Genomic DNA, 26,126 nt, shown 5'->3' on the forward strand with positions numbered 1-26,126 from the left:
GGTAGTTCCCGAGTTAGATATACAGCTTGGGTTTGACGATGATTCCAGTGTTTCTGGTAAAGCAGCAGTAGATCTCAGTAATGGAACGATGAAAAGAGTTTTAGGGAGACTTTACACAGATAAAGAATATCTCGAGCAACTAAAAGACAATATTAGTAAGGATGTAATTTTCTATATCACGTATTTTTACTCTATCAAAATGAAATGAAATGTAATGGGGTTTAACGTCCTACTGTTCTGCTCCTAACCTGGGCTAATGAAGACGGGCATACGCCATACAGTGTGCTATGAGGGAAATTTTGCCCGGACAGCGGCACTACGGCCTACTCTTATATCGAATTCCAACTGCCAAGGGATCTTTTACGTGCACGCCAATGTGTACACGGGACCTCGGTTTTTCGTCCCATCCGAACGACTAGACAGCTTTCCTTGTCAGCCCCTCCGTCCTGCATCAATGACAAGGGAGAACCACGCCTGAAAATCTGGATGAACTTTCTCGGCCAATGCAGGGATCGAACACCCGACCTCCAGGCTAGCGAGCTAGTGTCTTACCCACTTAGCCACATGATCCCCTTTACTCTATCAAGGTATATGATAACGTCCAACCTTTCTGCTCCATCCGGGCTACTGAAGTCGGGCACATGCCATGCAGTGTGCTATGATGGAAATTTTGCCTACGGCCTACTCTTATTTCGACGTATATCTGTCTTGCCGACCTTAGGGCATTTAGGGACTCTACGCCCCGTTCTACACCCCCACCCACCCACTTCCAATAATGGATCGGTGAACTGAAAATATATTATAGCATGGGACATTTGACTTATTTATTTGACCAAGCATAATTAAAGATGTTTAAAACATTCTGCCAGGAAGTCAATGTTAAATTTCTGTGACACATGTAAATTGCGATCACTGTCGAATCGCACGGATTCCCCCAATCTTTAGGTCGATCTATCCTTGTATTAACGTATATTTCAGATAGAGAAAACACCATTTTCAAAGATCCTAAAATTGCGGCACTGGCAGATTCAGGATTAAAATTCCTTCAAGAACGAGGTGAATACTGGGACAACCTAGGCCCATTGCCGCCATTATTATTAAAAAAGAAACCTAAACCAAGAAGAAAGGAGGGTTTTATGGGTAGTATATATTCTTTAAACAGTGACACAACCCAAACGACTGCCACAACAAACAGTACTAAAACATCTAAAACGTCGCATAAATCCAATAAAGACAAAATAATCGTCGACCCAAACGAGAATTTACAATTTGAATTTCGATCATATCGACCAAATACAAGATATAACCAGCGCAATTTGGAGAAATTGAGTGAAAAGAATAAAGTCGAAATGAAAGAAAAGGCAAAGTTGAGTCGAGAGCGCAGAGAAGATCAACTAACCAAGGCAGCCGAAGAACGCAAAGGACAAATAACCCTATACTTCAAAAAAGCCCTCAATGATATAGAAAAGGGTAAGTCGAAATAATCCTGTAAATTTTAAAGGCTCAATACCACTCTTGTTGTAACTGAATAATATGTCCCAATCTTTATTCTGGTCAACAAATTGTACTATTTTAGAATATTTCAATTAATTGATGATACAAATTTTATCTTAACACATCGTTTGAAACGTCTAACGTAAACCTTTTCAAATGAAACTTCGATTTAAAAATATTTTCGAACCCTCTGGACAAGTAAAATATGATGTAATGGATAATTTACACAACAGGTAGGACACTTAAACATCTAGTACTTAGATAGAGATATTATTTATTTTCTGGAGCTTTCAAGCCAGCAAGAGTGTTATTGTCCCTTTAAGGGGGCAATTCCTTTTGTTCGCAATACTTAATTGTTTTTGGTGGGGAAAATATGTGCCATCTGCATACGAAGCTAGGAACACCTGTCCAACTCTTGCAAATTGATTGAAAAATCTATTCCAAAAAGACGGTTGCGTTCAAGTAATCTCGATCAGCTAGTGGTGCCAAAGTGGAAACTTTCAAGCTTTGGACAAAGAGCGTTTGCTGTTGCCGCTGCTGAAGTAATGAATTCACGTCCAGTTGAACTTGTGACTACTTTGTCAATCTTGAAATCTCAATTAAAGACTCGTTTTTTCAAAATTCACAACAGAAATCGACAAAAAACCTAAGCGCCAAAATTACTTTTGTATATAGTTGTTCTATTTTTTTGCGGTATGAGCAGGTTTTGTGGCTTTGGTGCTATATAAATGGACATACATGTATTACCTTGTGCTTTTCGCAGTGGTGCTCTGCATCCGTTGATTATATATGTTACTAAAGTATATACAGTTAACTAGAGGCCCTAATACCAAGCCTTGGTAGTGCAACTTCAACAGTGTCAGACATATAAAGTTTGATTTATAGATTACCGTTGGGCCGCAACGATATGAATTTTAGTTCTTTGAGAATAAATATTACATGTTGCTGCCTATTCCTTCGGGGGAAAAACTAATTTATAAACAAACTTAGCCTACTTGTTTGCTCTCCTCCAAAGCTTTTTGTTCCAATTTTTTGAAGTTTTGAAATATAAAGCATCGTTCACGAGATCTAAATCACTGTACTTACTGAAACCCTGAAGAACTAAAAAAAATAACTGGGCTTGTCTTATTGCAGTTTCGATCATTTGATTTGTTAGCAATTTCGATGTTTAATTTCCCCGTTTCAGAATTCAGAGCAGAATATTTCGAATCCTGTGAGCAACTTGTATCAGACTGTTTTAAAGATTTAAAGAATTTTAAAGACGATGATGTTGATAACAAGCATTATTTCCACTCCAGGCTGTATAATTGTCTTGGTAATATGAATTTCAAGCTCGAAAAATATGACCAAGCAATGATTTGTTATCAGAATGCGCTCCATGAAAGGTGAGTATGGTACCTTTAAGACGGCACCCACTTCATTTCTGGACCAGGAGCTTTGCACGCAGCCCTATTTATCTTATTGTTCTTGCTCTTGTTCTTGGTCTTCTGGGGGCGACGCCCCTCACAAAAGATCCCGGTAAGGTCATAGTTCACGGGATGTAATCAGGTCTATCGCTAAGCCTAACCCTAGTAGCTCTAGCCTTAACCCTAACCAACAATGTGGTCAACAATTACGTGTCCTAACCCTATTTACATCTCACGACCTATGACGAAATCTGCAGTAGACCTTAACTTTTAGACATCACCAAGCCCACCGCCCTTCTCTCACAAGTACGATGGACATGAAAATTGGAAAACTGGGCACCGATCGAAATGACGTTACAATTCCAAAATTGTTCCGATCGCGTCATGCTCCTTCCTCGTCCATAGTACCTGTTTACTCAAAAATGTGTTTTGTGCTGACAAATTCAGAATATAAATTATTTTATAATTTTAGTGGTAGTAATGAAGAGTTTGTAACGTTAGGTAATATTGGTAGAATTTATACCTATCAAGAACAACATAACATGGCCATGGAAGCGTAAGTACATTGTATATCGTTAACAGAACATTAATTTAAATGAAGTATACACTGGTCCGGGATTGTAGGACGTTAAACCCCATTTTATTTTATATCTACTGACAATATATAGCTTCTGGGCAAGGGACAACATGTAGTCGATCGGATGGGATAAAATAACGAGGTCCCAGTTGGAATTCGATATAAGAGTAGGCCGTAACGCCACTGTCCGGGCAAAATTTCCCTCATAGCGCAGTGTATGGCGTATGCCCGTCTTCATTAGCCCAGCCGGATCAGAACAGTAGGACGTTAAACCCTATTTCATTTCATTTCAATGATATGATAACGTATGTGATTCTATATCCTTTAATTATAGATACACTCAACAAGCTCGAATAGCAACTTCTAAAGATGAAACATCCCAGGCTTTTTTAAACCTGGGTAGCGGTTTTCTGACCTTGAATCAGTATGAATATGCTAAAGAATGTGGAAGGAAATCATTACATGCTGCTCGATGTACAGACAACCGACAACGAGAGATAGAATCCACCATACTTGTGGCAGTTTCTATGGGTAATCATTATATTTATTCATAACTAGCAGGATACCCGGCTTCACTCGGGGGTCATAACTCCGAAACCGGAAGTGGTAGACTAACGCCACCTGGCCTATGTTACTTCCCGGTCCGAGCTACCCCTATACCCCAAATTTCAGACTCGGGGCAGACCTAATGTAGCCGCCAACCCCGAACAGACCGGCTTCGCTCGGGGGTCATAACTCCGAAACCGGAAGTGGTAGACTAACGCCACCTGGCCTATGTTACTTCCCGGTCCGAGCTACCCCTATACCCCAAATTTCAGACTCGGGGCAGACCTAGTGTAGCCACCAACCCCGAACAGACAGACTTCGCTCGGTGGTCATAACTCCGAAACCGGAAGTGGTAGACTAACGCCATCTGGCCTATGTTACTCCCCGGTCCGAGCTACCCCTATATCCCAAATTTCAGACTCGGGGCAGACCTAGTGTAGCCGCCAACACCAAACAGACCGGCTTCGCTCGGGGGTCATAACTCCGAAACCGGAAGTGGTAGACTAACGCCACCTGGCCTATGTTACTCCCCGGTGCGAGCTACCCCTATACCCCAAATTTCAGACTCGGGGCAAATGTAGCCGCCAACCCCGAACAGACAGACTTCGCTCGGGGGTCATAACTCCGAAACCGGAAGTGGTAGACTAACGCCACCTGGCCTATGTTACTCCCCGGTCCGAGCTACCCCTATACCCCAAATTTCAGACTCGGGCAGACCTAGTGTAGCCGCCAACACCGAACAGACCGGCTTCGCTCGGGGGTCATAACTCCGAAACCGGAAGTGGTAGACTAACGCCACCTGGCCTATGTTACTCCCCGGTGCGAGCTACCCCTATACCCCAAATTTCAGACTCGGGGCAGATGTAGCCGCCAACCCCGAACAGGCAGACTTCGCTCGGGGGGTCATAACTCCGAAACCGGAAGTGGTAGACTAACGCCACTTGGCCTATGTTACTCCCCGGTCCGAGCTACCCCTTTACCCCAAATTTCAGAATCGGGGCAGACCTAGTGTAGCCGCCAACCCCGATCAGACCGGCTTCGCTCGGGGCTCATAACTCCGAAACCGGAAGTGGTAGACTAACGCCACCTGGCCTATGTTACTCCCCGGTGCGAGCTACCCCTATACCCCAAATTTCAGACTCAGGGCAGACCTAGTGTAGCCGCCAACCCCGAACAGACAGACAGACAGACAGACAGACAAACGACAGTCACAAATATTAGTATATAAGATATACAGGCATGTTTAAGAAGGAGGTTGCGGTAGTCGATCGGTCAGGCAACTGGGCTCTCGGTGGGGGCGGGGGGAATGGTTAGCGCGTGCGCTTTGCGTGGTTTCGATACCCCGCTTGTACGTGACAAGGAGTACGGTCGACTGTCCAACCTCGCGGGTTTTCTCCGGATTCTCCGGTTCCTCCCATTGCTAAAGACAACTACACGCAACGCAATTTCATCTTTAGTTCGGCAGGGTCTAACGCGTGCCCGTTGCGTCCTAAAGTCTGTCATTGAGTCAAGTGGCGAGATTTCGATTCTCTATACGTGACAAGGAGTAGGGTTGCCTGCCTAACCTCGTGGGTTTTCTCCCAGTTCTCCGGTTTCCACCCACCCTCATTCAAATTAATGAAGTAAAACTGAACCACATGTTAGTCCCGAAATGACCTAGTTTGTGTCGAGTGGATGCTCTCTCTCTCTCTCTCGCTCTCTCTCTCTCTCTCTCTCTCCCATGAGACTATCTTCCTTTGATCAGTCCGTGCAGAAAAAGCAGGACGTTGAACCACTTGTCATTTCATTTCTAATTTTTTGCATTATTTAGAGAATTTTGTTTTAATTGTGTTGTTAATTTCAGCTCATCTCCATAAACACAAAGAGGCCAATAGAAAAATCTCCCAAGCACAACACTTGTCAAATAGACTGGGTAAGATAAATCATTTAATTTTTTGGAGTGTGTGAAGATTTGTTGAGTAGCAAATGTTCAATGGATCAGGTTCCTGGGTTTACAGAGAATGAATGGTGTAATTATCATGCTCAGTACCTGGTTTCGTGCATTGGCCTAAGGCCTAGCTCACAACTCGGCGTTCGTGTTTTGACACGCACAGGCCGTAGGGTTTTGTAGTTCGAGGGAAACCGGGTGAAAATTGGTATGTGTAGGTCTAAAAGTATCTACGGCCATTCTGCTAACACATTCTATACGGTGCCGAACACATTCATGTGAAGCGTAAGGCTCACGCACGGGTATATTACCGACACCCCCCCCCCCGCCCGTAGACTGCCCTTTGTAGCACGTGCGGCGGGTTGTAATCTACGCTTAAGGTATATATCTTCTAATGTCCGAAGGGCTAAGCGTGTGTCGCGCATGAGACCTACCGAATCTTTAAATAACAAACTCTACTTTATAAAACACCTAATACTACATTTCATTTGAGGGTTGCCCGGGCTTAAGGCGTTGACTCACTAAAATGGATGTCCCAAGATCGATTCCGGCAATCAAGGAATGTCGGATGGGACAAAAAAAACGAGGTCCTGTGTATACCATTGCTAGAGATCCACTAGCAGTTGAAAATCCAAATACGAAAAGAAATGGGGTTTAACGTCCTACCGTTTTGCTCCGACTGGGCTAATGAAGACGGGTATACGCCATACAGTGTGCTATGATGGAAATTTTGTCTGGACAGCGGCTCTACGGCTTACTCTTTTATCGAATTTCGACTGCCAAGGGATCTTTTATGAGCATGGGAGCCCGGTTTTTCGTCCCATTCGAACGACTAGATAGCTGTCCTTGTCAGGCCCTCCGTCCTACACCTTTGACAAACACATCCAAACACATTTTATGGCGTTAGCTCGGTTAGTGTAGAGAAGTAAGACATTAAACTCCATTTCCTTTCATTTCATTTTCAGGAGTTTAAACAGCCAACAGTTTCGTTTTGTGCTGTCCGAATCCATTGCCTGAAAGAATAAATTTAGGTCTATTGTTTACTTCGGAATCATGGAGGGGGGAGGCGAATCAAAAGGCCTGTCATTGAGTCAAGTAGTGTGGTTTCGTTTCCGCGCCTGTACGTGACAAGGAGATGGTTCGCCTGTCAAACTTCGTGGGTTTTCTCCTTGTCCTCCGGTTTCCTCCCACTGCTAAAAGACCTCTACGCGTTACCCCCCCCCCCCTCTCTCTTCATTATTGTTAATTATTATTTATTCAGGGAATAGAGGATTGACTAAAATGGTAGAAGCAGCAGAAACGGAAGTCCAGTATGTAATTAAACGTAATCGTGGTTCGGCTGGAAGAACGAGAGAAAGACGAAACACGCACAGATCCTTTCTACCGCCAATATCTCTCCAGGCTCGCTCCACATTAATCAGTACCCCAGCATAGGAAACAGATATGGTCAGGCGCGTGTCCAGTGTGTGTGTGTGTGTGTGTGTGTGTGTGTGCAAGTGCGGAACAGAAATATTGTCTCAAAGCTTCTGATTTGATTAATTTCGCGGGTAGTTCCTCCCGACCTAACGCTAAACTTGGCGTTGCATGCCTCTTACATAATGCATCTTTGAAGTGTTGATTAAGTGCTATGTAATTATAAATGACGTCAGACTGACGTGAGTATCCTTGTGACACACAATGAAAGTGTTAATGAAACTGGGAGAACCGCTAATAGTAGGCTACAAATTAGACGGCAGTTTTCATTACTAATTTGAACAGAATGTAATGATTTGTGTTAATATTAAATAACAGAAATATATCCCACTATGGCAGTGTTGCCATCGAGAGATAACATTTGAGTGTCCAGTAAGAACGAAGTGCCAGTTCCACACGGACGACTTGGACATCTGCATTACGCGATAAATTGGTTTGCAAAAGAACCTGCAAATAATTGGGAAATGACCGAAGAGTTTATTGGGTTTGTCTTGGAGAATTTCGTTATTTTTCATCTTCATTAAACACGATAATTATCTTTTATTTGTATCTGAATTTATCCGTCCAATTTGGTTGATGTGATGTGTTAGTTTGATTGGGGACGATTAAATTTCCGTCTGGAAAAACAAAGCGGAAGTCGGTGTGTATACTGATTTTAGTTTCGTTTTTGGGTTAAACTGTCAGCAGTTGAACACAAAATCAGTAATATAGCCCTACCAACACCAGCTTTATCCGAGGACTAGAACTTCAAAATAAAAATAGATATCCAATCAAACGCAAAACCAAATACATTTTAAAGATACTTTCCCCACGTACAAACTGTGTGAGTTGGTGATATATTTGGGCTAAAAAACATATTCAAATTAATTAATTTGTCAAATATTCTCTTCAAATCCCACTCAAAACTTTGTATTCACGGGGAGATACCCCACGCTATAAATAATCTGTTCCTAGAAGCCATATTCGTCACCTAACTTGAATGACGGAGAGTCCATTTTTCAGAATGTATTTTTCATGACTTACTTACTTTCCATTTACCATACATATTGAGGCCTAAGTAAATTCTTGTGTAAAAAAAAAAACAAAAAAAAAACAAAACAAACCCGTCACACAGCCGTCGGGTTGCTAATTAGTGATACACTGATATTTTCGCCTTGTGCTTGTCCCGTGGGTGTTTTTCTGGTAAACAAGTATTTTTCTATTAAGATTCGGTGTCAATATTTTATATATACCAAATTGGCCATACTTTTATTGGAAATAACATATCTATAAACATTATCGTGACGATGTATCTTTTATTTAACCTAATCAAAGACAAATTGGCCCTTATAAGACAAAACCATTGTTTTCATGAGAGCCGCGGTGGTTCAGTGAGTCCCGTGTCATTGGTCAGTGGTGCAGGACGGACTTCCTGGCAAGGGACAATATATAGTCATTCGGGTGGGACGGAAAATCGAGGTCCCGTGTATACATTGGCGTGCACGAAAAAGAACCCTTAACATTTGGAATATTAAATAATAAGAGTAGGCCGTAGCGCTGCTGTCCGGGCAGATTTTCTTTCATGGAAGACTGCCAGGCGTAAGTCCATCTTCGTTTTCCCAGTCGGTGCAGAAAAGCAGAACGCTAAACCCATTTCATTTCAGTGATGTCGTCCTTGGATCCGGTACTTGTTCCATCAAATTGTTATGCTAAAAGTTTACCAATTTTCGTAAAATATTATGAAAACATTTTGTTGTTTTTTGGGTTTTTTTGTGGTAAACTTTTATATAATAATTATTTCTCCAAGAGCGAATCGTCTTTGACAAGATATTATTGATGGCAGACATTTTTAAGAGACTTATTTTTTTTTACAATGTAAAATATCCTTTCTTTGTTCATTATAAAATAAAAGTTAATCCGATCAACGGGTCTTTTTTTTTAAAATCAATAGGCCTTTAAACCCCGCTCGCTAGTGCCGGATTTAGCTGAAGAGAGGCCCCAACACACAGATTATTCCACTTATGATGGAATCCATCACCCCGAAGACCAGATGCAATCTGATTAAAACAGATCTATATTTCGTTTCGTTTTTTTTATACTTTCGATGGCCTCTACGTAGTAAAGACAAGTAAAACGAAATTTTGAACAATAAAAAACAAAACGAAATAGGATCTGTATTTTAAACAGGTTGGACCAGACGAAGATAGAAGTGTATTTTAAACAAAATTGAACAAAGCCGAAGATGGAGATGGGTGTTTTAGACTAGAGTGCGTGGTATAGTATTATCAAAGCATTGATTCGTATTTAGGATAAATGAATTGTGTATTAATCCCACGAATCAATCAAGTATCCTAGGAATAGAAACAACACAGGACGGATGTCATAGGATTTTCAATCTATTCTTAGAAATTAATTTCCCTTTATTGTATCAAGACGAAGCTAATGTATTTTTTAATTGATAATTATTGTAAATAATAATAATGGAGGCTGAGTTTAATGTACAGTCTACACACAAAGGTCATCATTTCATTTTATTTTCATTAATTCGGAAGAAGTCGATGGGCCCAGAGAAAGCCTTCGACCACGTGTGGGATCATCACTGTACCAGACAATTCTTTAGTGGCATTTAGCGATTGGAAACATGAGAGAGAGAGAGAGAGAGAGAGAGGGGGGGGGGGCGTTTAGCAGTGGGAGAAAACCTAAGGACCCGGAGAAAACCCACGAGGTTGGACAGGCGACCCTACTCTTTGTCAGGTACAACCGAGGAATCGAAACCACGCCAGCTGACTCTATTACAGACCTTATAATACAATGTGCACGCGCTAACCATTCGGCCATCCAACCCCCCGAAACCTAACAAAACTCACACAGTTATGTGGGACAACAATCACTGGTTAGTTAAACAATAAACTAACAAACTAAACGTATTCATTCAACAGATGTGGGGATTTTCAATGGGCACAGGCATAACTTTAACGATTTTCCAATGAACACACTATGGAAGCCTATATCTAAAATTCATAATTTCTTCTTTTCGCCCCTTCAGAAGGCGAAAGTTGTAAAGTAGAAGTTACGACAAAATGTGAGACGCCCTACAAGCCAAAATCGACTAGAAAATACGAAATTAAGAAATAATACAAAGTGATAATAGTGCCCCTCGTTTTTTCCTAATTTTCGACTTTCGACTTGGTCATATTTTTGTATCTATTGGTGTCAGTAAGAATTCGCCAACACACATACCAAGACAAAATGCAACCCGAAAAGGCTTCCATAACATTCCGTGATTACCTGAGCGGGGTACATTATAGGACTGTTCCATTACAGCTATGAGGATTGTACTTCACTGTCTGAGATTTGGGTGTCTAAGGACTGAGTTTGACAACTGTTCGGACTTACTTGACTTTTCGGACTCATTACAGCGACGTTTCGACTCGGATGAATAGTTAAAAGACTGTTGAAAATTTGTGTGATATATTAGTAACTGTTGTTTTTTTTATTGTTTTATGTGAGGCTGATAGTTGACTTTTGTTTTATTTAATTGATCGGCGATTGTTAAAGGGCTAATCCCGATATTTATCGGGGAATAAAATTACTTAATTTTGTGTTAAAGGGACAATAACACTCTTGCTGGCTTGAAAGCTCCAGAAAATAAATAATATCTCTATCTAAGTACTAGATGTTTAAGTGTCCTACCTGTTGTGTAAATTATCCATTACATCCTATTTTACTTGTCCAGAGGGTTCGAAAATATTTGTAAATCGAAGTTTCATTTGAAAAGGTTTACGTTAGACGTTTCAAACCATTATGTTGGATTTTTCAAAATTTTTAAATAAGGTGTGTTAAGATGAAATTTGTATCGTCAATTACTTGGAATATTGTAAAATAGTACAATTTGTTGACCAGAATAAAGATTGGGACATATTATTCAGTTACAACAAGAGTGGTATTGAAACTTTAAAATCCCTTAAAATCCTCTAGCTAAAGGCCGAGCAACTAACTCAATATTTGTGATATAAGTTTTCAAACAACTTAAACCCGTCAGTCTTCTTATGGAAATGGAGACCGGTGTCCCAAGCTGTATTATTTTATAAAAATAATGTGTAGGTGAAATCTACCTTTCGTTATAAAGTAGAGCACATGGGTCATTCACTATATAGACCTCTCATAGAACGGGAATCAATTATCAGGTCACCCAATGAAAAAACTGTTCCGAAATCTTAAAAGGGTTACGTGTCTGGATAAGCATTTTTGATGTTCACGTCCAAACGGTTAAATATTTTGAGCTGGAATTTTGAGAGAAGGTAAATACACCATTCCTCTATATTTTGGCACTTAAATTTCATACGTACTCCGACTTTTATTTTTAAGACTCTCTTGAAATCGGGATAGTCCCTTTAAGACCACTTATAATAGATTATCACTGCTTGTTCTATTTTGTTTCATCGGCGAGTATTCAACCTAACAATAAAATATTTTGGCGTTTAAATTTCATACGTACTCCGACTTTTATTTTTGAGACTCTCTTGAAATCGGGATAGTCACTTTAAGACCACTTATAATAGATTATCACTGCTTGTTCTATTTTGTTTCATCGGCGAGTATTCAACCTAACAATAAAATATTGTCGAGAATTTGTGTATCTTTAGTAATACTTCGTTTGTTTTATCAAACAGTAAATGAGTTTAACTGACCGATGTTTTTATGATTGTGAAAGCCTAAATGTCCTTTACCGTAAGCTTTCTTTGCACTTACTAGAATAACTCGGGATTATCCTTTAATCGGCTTTAATTATCTCGCTTTGATGGTTGCCATTTCTAGGGATTTGTAAAAATAGTGCATGTCGTGTCAGATATGGCTGCCTAGGTTTTGGGAGATAACCATACTGATCCTCTGTTACTTTTAATTCCAAAACGCTCAATTCTCGACTATATGCGTAGTAACTGCTCGGTGGGAGCAGAAAGCAAGGACCCGATTCATTTCATGTGCTCACAATATAGCATTTGCTTGTCAGTGAATTTTATCAGAATTTGTTATTATTGTTATGGATTAAAAGGCGATAATCAAAATAGAATACGAATCGATTAAGGGTCGAAAGCAATTAGCGCTTTTGAGATCTTCGCCAGTAAGCAAAAACAGGGTTTCAATCTGATATGATCTGATTGCACAGTGACAGATAGAACCAGTTTGATCCGCAGTAAACAGTCGCGCAGCTGCAACTAAACATTGATGGAATAGTTTGGTCCAGAACGTGTAACATAATAATATATTTGCTGATATAAAAGCGTTTTAAGATTCCTAATTATCTTACGTGCCTCAACAATACAATATAATTATAGTCACTTTCGAGGAGTAGGTGTCTTTGCTTGGATTTTCGATAAATAGGTGAGTCTAGTTCTATTTTAAATATGTATCGGGGGAGGGGGCGAATGTTTAGCACGTGCGCGCTGTATCATAAAGACTGTCATTGAGTCAACTGGCGTGGTTTCGAATCCCCGGTTGTACGTGACAAGGAGTAGGGTCGCCTGTCCAACCTCATGGTTTTTCTCCGGGTCCCCCGGTTCCCCCCCCCCCACTGCTAAAGACCCCTACGCGCAAGCGAATTATTGAAATAAAATTGAACCATGTGTTGGTTAAACCTCATCTCTTTGTCTCCCTGTCTCTGTTTATCTTGAGTTTAGGTTTTGGCCTTGTCAGTGTTGCTGGGGGGTTGGATGGTCGAATAGTAAGCACGTGCGCGCTGTATCATAAGTTCTGGCATTGAGTCAAATGACGTGGTTATCGATTCCCCGCAAAGACAGACCTTATGATGCAATGAGCGCACGTGTTACCCATTCGCCCCCCCCCCCCCCCGACTCAACCCCACCGGTTTTCAGAGGCTTTAATATTCCCATTATTTACAATTGCTTATGTAGCGTGAATTAAGACTTGAAAGATTAGATGTTGTCAGAGGCTTTAATATTTCCATTATTACGATTAATGTGTTAAATGAGTTAATTATAACATAATATACGTGGTGTTTGTTACTAACAGGGCTTCATTTCATTTCCCTTTAATTACGGCTTCAGTTGATTAAATGTCTCAATTTCATTTAAAGTTATGTTAAAGATGCATATTGCTAAATTATTGTCAATGATATCACATCGGTGGAAGCGGGCTTTAATTGAAACTTTTTACACAGGCACACACGCGCTTATTTGCTTATTGCATGGCGTTTTCCTGGCTTCAAATTAATGTCATATAAATTATTATTTAGACATTTATTCAAATGGCAAGCTCATAACCAACTCCCTAGATCATCGCATGGCTTGGATATTGAGTGGATTAGTTAATGCCCACGCGCAACTGTTCTTGACCGTGGTCATCTGCTGAATGGCGCTTATTTACGGCGTTTGCCAATTGACGTCATAGGTTAGAACGTTTAAAAAAAAATAATTATAAGGGCGATAATCCGGTTAGAATTTTGGTTATCTAAATTATTAATTAGACATTAATAAACCTATCCTGACTATAATCAACTCTAGATGTGATCTTTAGTGGATTGTGAGCCGATTTACTGCATAACTTTCCTTCACGATTTAACGATTAAATGGATAATCGAGAGTATGCTGTTCATCGTACTGACTTTAGTAATGATGATCAAGGCTAGGCCGAAATTCAATCGCTTTGTTCTCGGTTCATAGTGGATCAATTTGAATGAAATTTTCAACAAATTGTCTTTACTTTATCTAGTTTTTAACTATTATAGTGAGAACTGCCAACTCGTTATCGAATCACCCATAATGTATCTTTAACTGGTTAAAATTTACGAAATCATAATATGTAGTCAGTAATTTATTCTTTTTTTTACAGGTTATAAATAGCACAGGTATCACAATGGAAGTACTCCGAATTAACACAGTTCTTCTTATAACAGTTACATCTCACCTTTATAAACAGTTTATAACAGTTTCATCTTACCTTTATAACAGTCTCACCTTCATAACAGTTTGTTGATTTTTGCGACAGGAAACAACCAACCTGTTGCCAGTAAAGAAAGAAGACATTGAGGCAAGGAAGGTGTGGACATTGATTTACAAGATAATGAGTTTCGCTCAAACAAACACATTGACTGCGTTTGACTTCGTATAACAAGAATGTGTTAATGTTATAGAAGCGTTGTCAGGAGTTTTAGCAAGAGTAAGCATAGACTGTCTTAAGCATGTCACCCGACAAGACCTATAGAGGGGATCTTGTTCGGGTCTGATAAAAGAGAGTTGGATATATCGGACTTAATAGCCACTGAAAAATAAATATGTTTATATGGTGTCAAAACGGAAGCCAGGCAATGTCAACTGCGATTGAAGAAAACACAGAGCTGAATTATAAACTGTTTATAGTTATACTGGAATTTATCATCATATGCCCAATATTAATAGCCAATATGTCTACTATGATCGTTATTAGTAAGTTTAAAAATCTTCGAAATCCCGCCAATGTTATGATTGCGTGTTTAGCATGTGTTGATTTGGTGGCCGGAATAACCTATCTACCTTACGATATTATGACCACCCTTTTTCCCTGTTTAAACGAATATCGAATTGTTTGTTTGTTGAAACCATTTTTGGTTCTTGTCAGTTACGGAGCATCCGTTACTGTCATGGCAATGATGGCGCTCGAGCGAATGGTGGCCATTTACTTTCCATACTTCTATTTAGGACACGTGACATGGCGTAGGAATATTAAACTAACAACGGTGGCTATACTTCTAATGCTTGTTCCAGGAATTGCCCCCTTATCGGGTTGGAATAACTGGCCACAATCCATTAAATGTGATGTTAAAAAGGTTTTCCCTTCTGAAGTTGTGTTCTGTATAATGTTTATCATGGCTTTTCAAATTATTTTTATTATTTCCGCCAATATTTTAGTCCTTTGTAAAGCCCTGAAAGCGACCCGACAGATTAATATTCAAAAACGTAATTTCCATCCAGTCTGTTGCGATACTACGCCGATCTATGTACAGACGTTTACCAGTGTCGTCGTATTTGGTGTTTTCATGTTATTTTGGATTCCAAGTATTGCTTTGATAATCGTCTCGGTGGTGGGAGACTTACCCGGAAGAGCGGAATACGCTCAAATCGCAATCTGTATCGGTATGTGTAATTCATGTGCAAATCCTATAATATACGCTTGGAGAAAAGAGAAGTTTAGAAAAGCGTATAAAAGGTTGTTTTGTAGGAACTACGAACAAGAGCAGTCACAAACTAGCGGCTCTAAGACACGATTCCAAATGTCAGTAATCTTCAGAAATACGTCAACAAACGCGTAATCTGATTAAATTACAGATCTATATTTCGTTTCGTTTTTTTGTACTTTCGATGGCCTACACTACATGGGAAGATCTGACCGGTTGTAGCGATAAATCGGGTCAGATGTCATACGAGCGGATTTTGACTCTATGACGTCAGACATTTGTTTAACCAGTCAGCATTGATGTTACTAGTGGATTACCCACAGTTCCGTGCAAGACACGCCTAAAGCTCGCCGTTTAACAGACCGTTTCATTGGCTAATAGCTCACATGATTCACAACACGATAATGATAACAACTCTTCCAGATCCTAGTGTAGTAAAGACAAGTAAAACAAAATTTTGAACTATAAAAATAAAACGAAATAGGATCTGTGTTTTAATCAGATTGACATACGCGCCAATCTGATTAAAATACAGATCTATCGTTTCATATATTTTATACTTGCGATGGCCTCCAGAACATTAAGATTTGACCCCCTGTATTAAGAGGTCGTTTCGGGTGTAATAGGGGCGTCTTTTGGCCGCCGTATGAGGTTAGGTATTCGATTAACGAATCAGCGTCTGTGTTTTAAGTGGGTAATCGGAGATACAACTTCTGCTTTGATTTGTATCAACAGTTCCTAGTGCTAGATGACAAGAACATGACGCAACACACCATTTGATTGGCCAATCCCTAGCGATGTCTAACTATTAAGGCCAACTGCAGATTTCGTCAAGGTCGACGGGGTTTAACGTTTTGATTTGAACGTTGAGGCTTAGGTGCTCATTTAATAACATGTATGAACTGACTCATTGAAGATACATTCTCACAAATAAAAGTATGGCAAATTTGGTATATATGGAAAGTTAAGTAGAGACGCCCACTCTTACTAGACAAATACTAGATTCCCTAAAAAAACACACACGAGGCAAGTACTGAGCAAAAATATCAGGGTATTACTAACTGGCAACCCGACGGCTTATTGTCTGTCATCTTGGCATATCTTGATCAAATGGTTAGGGGTTTTTGGGAACACTGAGGGGTTTAAACGTACAAAGGACTCGCATGCAATTAAACGGCGGAAAAAGAAGTTGACCGAAGATAATCCTAGACTTTACTTAGGCTTCAATATGTATGGCAGATGTGCAGTTAGTAACGACAAATACATTCTGAAATTGGTCCCTCCCTCAATCAAGTTACATGACAAACATGGCTTCTGAAAATAGATTTTATATATCTCGGGGTATATTGTTTTGAGAGGGATTTGAGGCAAATTTGGATATGTTTTTAGTACAAATATATTACCAAATATACGACAAATACATTCTGAAAATGGTTCCTCTCTCAATCAAGTTACATGACAAACATGGCTTCTGAAAATAGATTTTATATATCTTGGGGTATATTGTTTTGGGAGGGATTTGAAGCAAATTTGAATATGTTTTTAGAACAAATATATTACCAAATCACCCATTTTGTATGCGGGAGGGCATCTTTAAGTTCTGTTAAAAATATCGCAACATTCAAATTCTCTGTTGACAGTATAAGAACATGTATGAATTGGCTCATTAATAATATTAAAATCTAACCTCTTATAATCAGGAATCATTCTTACAGAGTGCAACCCGGCAAGCCAACCACATGCGCTAATTGTCCTTTTGGCGCTATTTTGTATTGTCCGATCGTTTTTGATATTGGAGACCGCGATGACTCGATCAGTGATAAAGACCTTAGCCCGCGAACCAGCAGGTCCCGTATTCGATCCCAGTGTTGGTTGAGAATGTTCACCGAGTCGACTAAGCCTGTTCTCCAATCCCATTCAGCATTGTTGATGCATTCAGCCAAAAGCAGTCAACGGAAGCCTTGAGCTTGTTGAATCTAAATCAGTGCCCGAATCAGGGGCGGATCCAGAGGGGGGTTGGGGGATCGACCCCCCCCCCCCCCCCTGCTCAGCTACATAAATTTTTTGTAAATCTACACTTTTTATGAGAAAGGTTTCTCGGCCGTGTGCTTTATCCTTTATCGTCAGATTTGGGGCAGGATGGGCACTCAAAGCACGAGATAATGATATAGACATTATGTGATATCACAATTAATGCTTTGCATCCATGAAATTGAATCACAAAGTCATTGTATTAATTCATAATAAAAATTGACGTGAAACGCGGTATTGAATTTCTCTGTTTTAAAAGCTCAATGTGTATGTATATACGCCAAAATGACGATAGAGACCAAGCGGGAGGAGGGGGGGATACATTGTCTCAGGAACATGCCCCCCCCCCCCCTGCGAATGCTGGGTTGGATATTGGTGAGTTTGAACCAGAGGTCGCCCAGGAAACTCCATTCAACCCTCAAAAATACAAATCACTCCCAGCCCACCGTGCACCCCCCACCCCCAACTCGAAACGGGCCTACTTTAGCATAAAACTAAAACATTGATAAAATCACCTAAATACTTTTGGGAACGTTCATTTCCAGCACAGCGACCAATCTGAACCACAGACTCACCCTACCTGCAGAGAAGTGACTCTGACACAGTGAATAGCCATGATATCCATATGACGTTATCTAACCGTCACAGGTCATGAGGTCACATCAACAAACAAATGTAAACACCACCATTATGATCATTATCAACATTACAAGACACAATGTTACATTGTAAACAATAGCCTTCTTGCAGCCTTTAGGACTGTATAATCCGTACAGAACGTCTTATCGCTTCTTCCAATGATTTTTCACAAAAATAACATCATCTACAACTCTAGATTTGACGTCGGCATATTGGCACTATTTTGTGCTTCGGTCGTGTCTATTTCAGATATACACAATCAATTCTGTTAATGTTTTTAGTGCGGGGATTGACTAAAAGTTAATTTATTTCAGTTCTAAACAAAAATTTAAAACTTTAACGCAATTTTAAAAAAATAGCCAAATTCTGGCTGGGATTACTGAGCAAAATGGCCATTCACTGTATACGTGCGAAAAAAAAGCCAGCTACTATTTAATTTTCGTACGTTAGTTACGTACGCACAGCGACGTGATTCGTGATTATTAGTATGCTACTTCCAGTTTGTGTATCTCAAAATTTTCATGGTCAACATAACACGGGCTTCAGATTTAAAAATTTCCAGATGCTGCTGCATCTGCGGTAGAGAAATTCTGGCTCAACTGAAAATGGGGACAGTCAGAGTCGGACAAAGAGACACATGTAAATTAAAATTCATGGGGGAGTGTATTGTTGGTCTGATCCCATCTATTATACACGGATGCAGACCACCATTAATACCCTCATTTGGTTTAACAGTACGCTTTTTGCATGACGATTTTTGTTGAAAGGTTGGTGTAGAATCGAAGAAAGTAGATACCTTCAGTAAAGGCACAAAATATGTATCAAACTGTTGCGTGGGAACCCTTGGGGCAATACGAATCCGTCAGGCGTCAATTTTTGGATAAACCCGATTTGTTGCATGGGTAGGTCAAAGGTCACCACTGGGTATCAAAAGGGTATTAAACTGTTACTTGTGGAAACCTGAATTCTTCGAGTATTCAATAATGGGCATATTAACCCACTTCTGAGTTGGTAAAATGTCACCATTTGTTGGCCATGCCAAATCCGCCTTAAGTAAATTCATAGGCCTACCTTAGTACATACTCAGTAGAATGCCATAGCAACATCAGTAGACCTACCGGTATTGAAGGTTGAAATGGACAAATGTTGCATTCTATTTGTATTTTTGATTTCGAATATTATGGAAAATCTTTTGAGTGAGAGGTTTAACTTCTTTAGTTAAACGCTGGCACTCTACCTTGGAGGTTGTGGGTTAGCTTCTGGTTTTGGCCGAGAAAGTTCATCAGAATTTTCCATCGTAGTTTCCCCTTGTCATTGGTGCAGGATGGAGGACCTGACAATGACAGCTGTCTAGTCATTTGGATGGGACAAAAAACCCAAGGTCCTGTGTACACATTGGCATGCACATAAAAGATCCCTTGGCAGTTGAAATTCAATAAGAGTAGGCTGTAGCATCAGTGTCTGGGCAAAAATTTGTGTCACAACATAGGCTACTGTATGGCATATGTCTGTCTTCATTAGCACAGTTGGAGCAGAACAGTAGGAGGTTAAACCCCACTTGATTTCATTTCATTACATTTCTTTAACTGATTATTATAGTGAATGGGGAGCGGGGGGGTGGATGGCTGAATGGTTAGCGTGCGCCCGCTGTATCATAAAGTCTGTCATTGAGTCGACTGGCGTGGTTTCGAATCCCCGGTTCAAGGAATAGGGTCGCCTGTCCAACCTCTTGGGTTTTCTCCGGGTCCTCCGGTTTCCTCCCACTGCTAAAAACCCCTACGCGCAAGCAAATTATTGAAATAGAATTAAACCATATGTTAGTCCCGAAATGACCTAGTGTGTGTCGAGTGAACGTTAAACCCCATTTCTCTCTCTCCCTATTATAGTGAATGAGTAGCAGTACTTGTGGTGCTCCTTTAAAAAATGTCATTATTTACTATTTACAGCTTTACAAATCTTAACAAAGGTTAACTGGTATTAAAATGACTTCTCAAGGCAGATTTTTAATCTTTGTGTATGGTACTTTAAAAAGAGGCCAACCGAATGAAGCTCAGTTTGCAAACAGTAATGGATTGGCTTTGTTTAAAGGTTCAGGCAAAACCACAGAGAAATATCCATTAGTGATTGCTTCGCAGTATAATATACCATTTTTACTGTTTAAACCAGGCTCAGGTCAGGTAAGTAAATATCAACAGAAAAGAGAGTGAGAGAGAGGGCAATGGGGTTTAACATCCACTTGACACAAACTAGGTTATTTTGGGACGAAACACTGGCGTACCCAGAGGAAATCATCTTCCTTAACAAACCCATGACAAACCCATGACAAACATACCTTATGATCTTCAGCAGTGTTGAGAGAGAGAGAAAGAAATAGTGTTTAAAATAACCACTCGACACAAACCAGTTCATTTCGGGACACAAACCAGTTCATTTCGGGACGAACGCAAGGTTAAATTTTTTTCAATAATTTGCTTGCACATAGGGGTCTTTACACTTTAGCAGCAGGGGGAAACCGGAGGTCCTTGAGAAAATACTTGAGGTTGGACAGGTGGTCCTACTCCTTGTCATGTACAAGCTGGGAATTGAAACCACGCCAGTTGACTCAATGACAGACCTCGTGATCTAAAGCGCAAGTGTTAACCCATTGAGGGGGGTTGGATGGCCGAATGTTTAGCATGTGCGTGCTGTATCATCAAGTCTGTCATTGAGTCAACTGGCGTGGTTTCGATTCCCCGGTTGTACGTGACAAGGAGTAGGGTCGCCTGTCCAAACTCGTGGGTTTTCTCCGGGTCCTCCGGTTTCCTCCCACTGCTAAAGACCCCTACGCGCAAGCGAATTATTGAAATAAAATTACACCATATGTTAGTCCCGAAATGACCTAGTTTGTGTCGAGTGGACGTTAAACCCCATTTCTCTCTCTCTTTTAACCCATTGAGTCACTCAGTCTCCTATTAAACATACATTATACAAGAATTAAATTTGCCTATTGCAGGTCTTTATTTAGGCCTGTAATGTTGTATAAATTATTAATTAGACATTTATTAAGAAATCAAGACCATAATCAACTCTCGATGGCATCGTATACTCGAGATTTTAACTAGATTAGAATGGTTCTCCATTTAAAAATTTAATTTAAAAATGGGAATGTGAGGCTAAGTCTCGAATATACCAGTGCCCTGGTTACCACTTAAAGCACACATCTTGTCAGAACTACAAACAGTGATAACTTGGCTCAGAATGAAGTAATTTGAAGGAAATTTTCAATATTTTTATTTTACATTATCTGTTTTTGAGCCATTATAGCAAGAATGGTCAGCTCTTTATCTAAATCTTACATAATGTATCTTTAAGAGAAAGGGCTTAACAGAGTGTCTAGCCACATATCTCAGACAAGGTCATTTTGGGACTAACATATTGTATAGTATAGTTTACTTCAATGATATCCTGTTTGCTGAGGTCTTTAGAAGTTGATGAAATTGTAGTACCCAGAGAAAACCTGGTTAGGCAGGTGACTGTACTCCTTGTGATGTACAAGCTGGGTTTAAATCCATGACACTTGTATTGATGATAGGTACCTTAGACTGTTTGATCTCTCAGCTCAACTAGTAGTTCAGTGACCTACCAACCAAGAGTTTCTAGGTTCGATCCAAGAAAGTTCCATGGGATATTCCAGCCTGGTTTTTCCCCTTGTTAATCACTCAGTGCTGCAGGAGGGCCTGGCAAGCAAAATTGTCTAGTTGTTAGGATAGAACAAAAAACTGGGGTCCTGTGTGTTTACCCATGGAAATAAAAGTAAGGCTATAGAAAAGTGGTTGTTTTTGGGGTCACACTGTGAACACCCCATGTCTTACGTTCACGTGATAAGGAATAGGGTCACCTGTCCAACCTCGTGGGTTTTCTCCGGGTCCTCCGGTTTCCTCCCACTGCTAAAGACCCCAACGCGCAAGCGAATTATTGAAATAAAATTAAAACCATATGTTAGTCCCGAAATGACCTAGTTTGTGTCGAGTGGACGTTAAACCCCATTTCTGTCTCTCTCTCTCTCTCTTTTACAGCAGTTCAAACAAGACTCAGACATTCAATTTTGCAAAATGCAGAGGCATGCCCAATTTCGCAAATTAATTGAACGGAAAACCCCTTATTTTTGGTAGCCCCCAGCACTACCCTCATTTATTTTTGGAACAAAATCTACATTTATTTCCAGAATATTGAAGGGGAAGTTATGGAGGTAGACAGTAAAATGCTGAGTCATTGTGATAAATTTGAAGGCCATCCAGACCTATATGAAAGATTGGAAACCGAGATTAGTCTTGTAACAAATGAGAAAGATGAAGCCCTACCTCAACCCCAGAATTTTACTTGTTGGTGTTATTTTCTCAAGAAATATCAACCTAAGTTGTTAGATTTACCATATTTAGAGACATATAGATCTACACCAGAATTACCATATGTACAAAGGTATGAAAGAGACAGCAAAAATGGTCATCTATACAAAGATGACGTGTATCAAAATTAGTAATTCCCTGGTAAACTGTGTGCTTCAAGAATATTTGACTTCTCCCGGATATGAAGTAGTTAATGTGTTTAAAGATGTTTTATGTAAGAGCGAAATCTGCTGATGTAGACATTGGGCTGGGCCTTAAATTTTATATCAATTATTAATAAGACATTTTTTCCCATGCCAAACCCATAATCAACTCTCTAGAACATCGGATGGTTTTGATTATCAACTGATTTAAACATGATTACCAGTTAATATTTAATTAAAAAATGGATAATCAAGACTTATTTATTATCATAGCAATGACAATCGAGACTATACTGTCCTTCTACGACATAACTTCTCTCAGGGGGGTTGGATGGCCGAATGGTTAGCACGTGCATGCTGTATCATAAAGCCTGTCATTGAGTCAACTGGCGTGGTTTAGAATCCCCGGTCGTACGTGACAAGGAGTAGGGTCGCCTGTCCATATGGTTTCTACCATTTTGAAGAAATAATAAATTATGATTGGCACAATGCCAGTACTATTATTTGAAATAATTTTAACTTTACATGATCTCATGGATTTTGAATTCCATACAGTATTAGCATAATAAAAGTCTGGGCCCTGTTTCATGAAATTTTAACTAAAAAAAAAATCCAAATTTTAGCAGATACTTCAGTTTTGATTAGCTAAGCACTAAAATCAATCTAATATAATCCAATCAAATTACTAAAATTTTTATTTTATCTTAGTTAAAATTTCGTGAAACAGGCCCGTAATTTATGCATTTTATTTTAACATATGGTTCAATTTTATGTCAATAATTCGCTTGTGCGTATGGGTCTTTAGCAGTGGGAGGAACAACGATAACCTCCTTCCCATTTCAAATTTTTTTGAACAGTGTCTGATAATTGATATTTAGTGTTTGCTGATTGTATTCTGTTGTTTCTGTCTGTGTTTTGTTGCACAGTTCTCTATTATTTATCTTGCAGTGAAAACGTTACATCTATTGAGGAAATAATGTGATGTCACAGCTACAAAAGAAAATAATTTTCGGCATTAGGCCTATCATTTAAATTTTAGTACTAGTTTAGTAAAATATTTTTCTTAGGATGTTTTTAATACATGAAATATTTGAATGTTTTTAAAATGAAATAAAATATTTTTCTATTAAATGTTTTGGATGAAATAAAAAATAAAATAATTTTCGGCATTAGGCCTGTTTTTAAAATGAAATAAAATTTTTCGTATTAAATGTTTTGGACCATATAAAAAATAAAATATTTTTGTACTAGCTGATTTGAATACATAGTAAAATATTTTTGTACTAGCTGTTTTGAATAAACAGCCTCACTGTTGGCTTGTTTATTTTGTCATAATGTATATCTAATAACTCCTTTGCATATTCTTTATATTTAAAATGATTGTTTAATTTGCTTTATGAAATGTATTATAAAAATATATATATTGTTGTCAATTATTATACAGAATTGAATATATTAAATGATTTATTTAATTTGCTCATTCCAGTCCCTTACGAAATGTATTATAAAAATATATATATATTGCTGTCAATTATTATACAGAATTAAATATAGTAAATAATTAATTAATTTCCTCATTCTGGTCATTTACTAAATTTTATGTTGATTTCAATTTAAATACAGAATTAAATATATGAAATTTTATGTTGATTTCAATTTTTATACAGAATTAAATATATTAAATGTATTCCATATTTTGGTTAACTTGGTGTCATTTGTATGGGCTAAATGAAATAAAGAGCATGGTGTTTAAAATCTGAAAATAATACATTTGGTCATCCATTCACTACTGTATTGCGTAAATACCAATTTCCGCCGGGGGATCACAGTGGCGAAGTGGGTAAGACGCTGGTTCGCTAGCCTGGAGGTCGGGTGTTCGATTCCTGCACTGGGCGAGAAAGTTCATCCAGATTTTCCAGCGTGGTACCCCCTTGTCAGTGATGCAGGTCGGAGGGCCTGACAAGGACAGCTAGCTGTCTAGTCGCTCGGATGGGATGATAAACCGAAGTCCTGCATACACATTGGCGTACACGTAAAAGATCCCTAGACAGTTGGAATTCGATATACGAGTAGGCCGTAGTGCCGCTGTCTGGGCAAAACTCCCCTCATAGCACTATGTATGGCGTTTGCCCGTCTGCATTAGCCCAGTTCGGAGCAAAACAGTAGGGTAGGACATTAAAGCCCCATTTCATTTCATTTCACCAATTTCCGCTGGCACTAAGTTGATTAAAAAGTAATGTCTTTTTGTCGGTCTCTGGGAATTGCTTGGTATCTGATATTTCAGTTATCAATGTTTAATCGATCATCGATTCAAATAGAACAGCCATTGATTTGAACAAATTTTGAGGAAATTTATATTGATATATTGGATTTTTTAGAGTTTCTCATAAACAGCTCTGATTAGTTGGTCATGCTCATCAATCATAATGATTTATAAACACCTGACTGTGTGTCCTTGTCATGTTCAATCAGAGATGAATTTATATAAGCATTAGTTTGTTTTGAAATCCATTATATCACTAATACCAAGGCCACTATGCCAGTTTGTTCTTCAAGTCTCATATTGTGAATGCAGCTGCAACAGTCTGATTGGATGGTTGGAATTCAGAATGGGATTTCGGTTACAAAACCATTGGATACTTTTGGAGTTGCTTACACGGGCTAAAATAGCAAAAAACGCATTTGCGGTGGTTAAATATTCAAAATTTTCTCCCGACGGTCCCGTCTCCGTGGACTGTAAACTATTGATCTTTTGATTGGAATTCGAGCCAGCCATCTTAATTAGCCTATATTAGACCACTTTGAAGTTGCTTTGTTCACGGGCTGAAATAGCAAGAAAACGTGTTTGCAGCCGTCAGATATTCCAAAATTTTCTTTTGGGGGATCCACACAAGTAAGCTCAGATTCTTCGCCTCTCAAGGAAGACCGCGCCACTGTCTGTAAACTCGAAATTTTTTCGGGCAATTCGAGTTCCCGCCCCCCTAACTGTCATCTAGCCCGTACGCCTATGCCGACCACTAGGTCATTTGCTTAAACTAAGCTTATCACTAGGCTGAATTGTGTTCTGGTAATCATGTTCTCTCATCCTACACCACAACTAGCCCACCCCTTCCAATTACTAGAACAATCTGTACTTGCACCGCTAGGCCACAATGCCTTCCTCCTGACCCCTCAAGTATTTGGTTAATGTGTATAATGCTTCTTAGCTCTATACCAATTCATTCTTCTCACCTCATCACAAGCCCACACCATACTCTTGAACCATCACTAGCCCATTCCTTCATTTGGCCAGGCCCCTCCTCCCCCATCACAATCCATACCTTACTTCCACCTTCCACCCTGCCCCCAATCTGTGA

The 26,126-nt window shown here is 39.4% G+C and overlaps 1 protein-coding gene and 1 long non-coding RNA gene across 2 annotated transcripts; both read left to right on the forward strand.

The window, feature by feature from the left end:
• The first annotated feature begins 3,817 nt into the window (after positions 1-3,817).
• LOC126822259 (uncharacterized) lies at positions 3,818-8,204 on the forward strand. The gene is made up of 3 exons (XR_007680752.2): positions 3,818-4,008; positions 5,867-5,935; positions 7,212-8,204. It is a non-coding gene; the product is annotated as an uncharacterized LOC126822259 (long non-coding RNA).
• A 10,811-nt stretch (positions 8,205-19,015) lies between these two features.
• LOC126822249 (putative gamma-glutamylcyclotransferase CG2811) lies at positions 19,016-24,343 on the forward strand. Its single transcript, XM_056101479.1, has 3 exons — positions 19,016-19,144; positions 20,189-20,419; positions 22,447-24,343. The coding sequence occupies exons 2-3, from the start codon at positions 20,225-20,227 to the stop codon at positions 22,756-22,758; spliced, it is 507 nt and encodes a 168-aa protein (XP_055957454.1). The 5' UTR covers positions 19,016-19,144; positions 20,189-20,224; the 3' UTR covers positions 22,759-24,343.
• Positions 24,344-26,126: the final 1,783 nt, after the last annotated feature.

This window comes from Patella vulgata, chromosome 5 (assembly GCF_932274485.2).
Source record: "Patella vulgata chromosome 5, xgPatVulg1.2, whole genome shotgun sequence".
Classification (NCBI taxonomy): Eukaryota; Metazoa; Mollusca; class Gastropoda; family Patellidae; genus Patella; species Patella vulgata.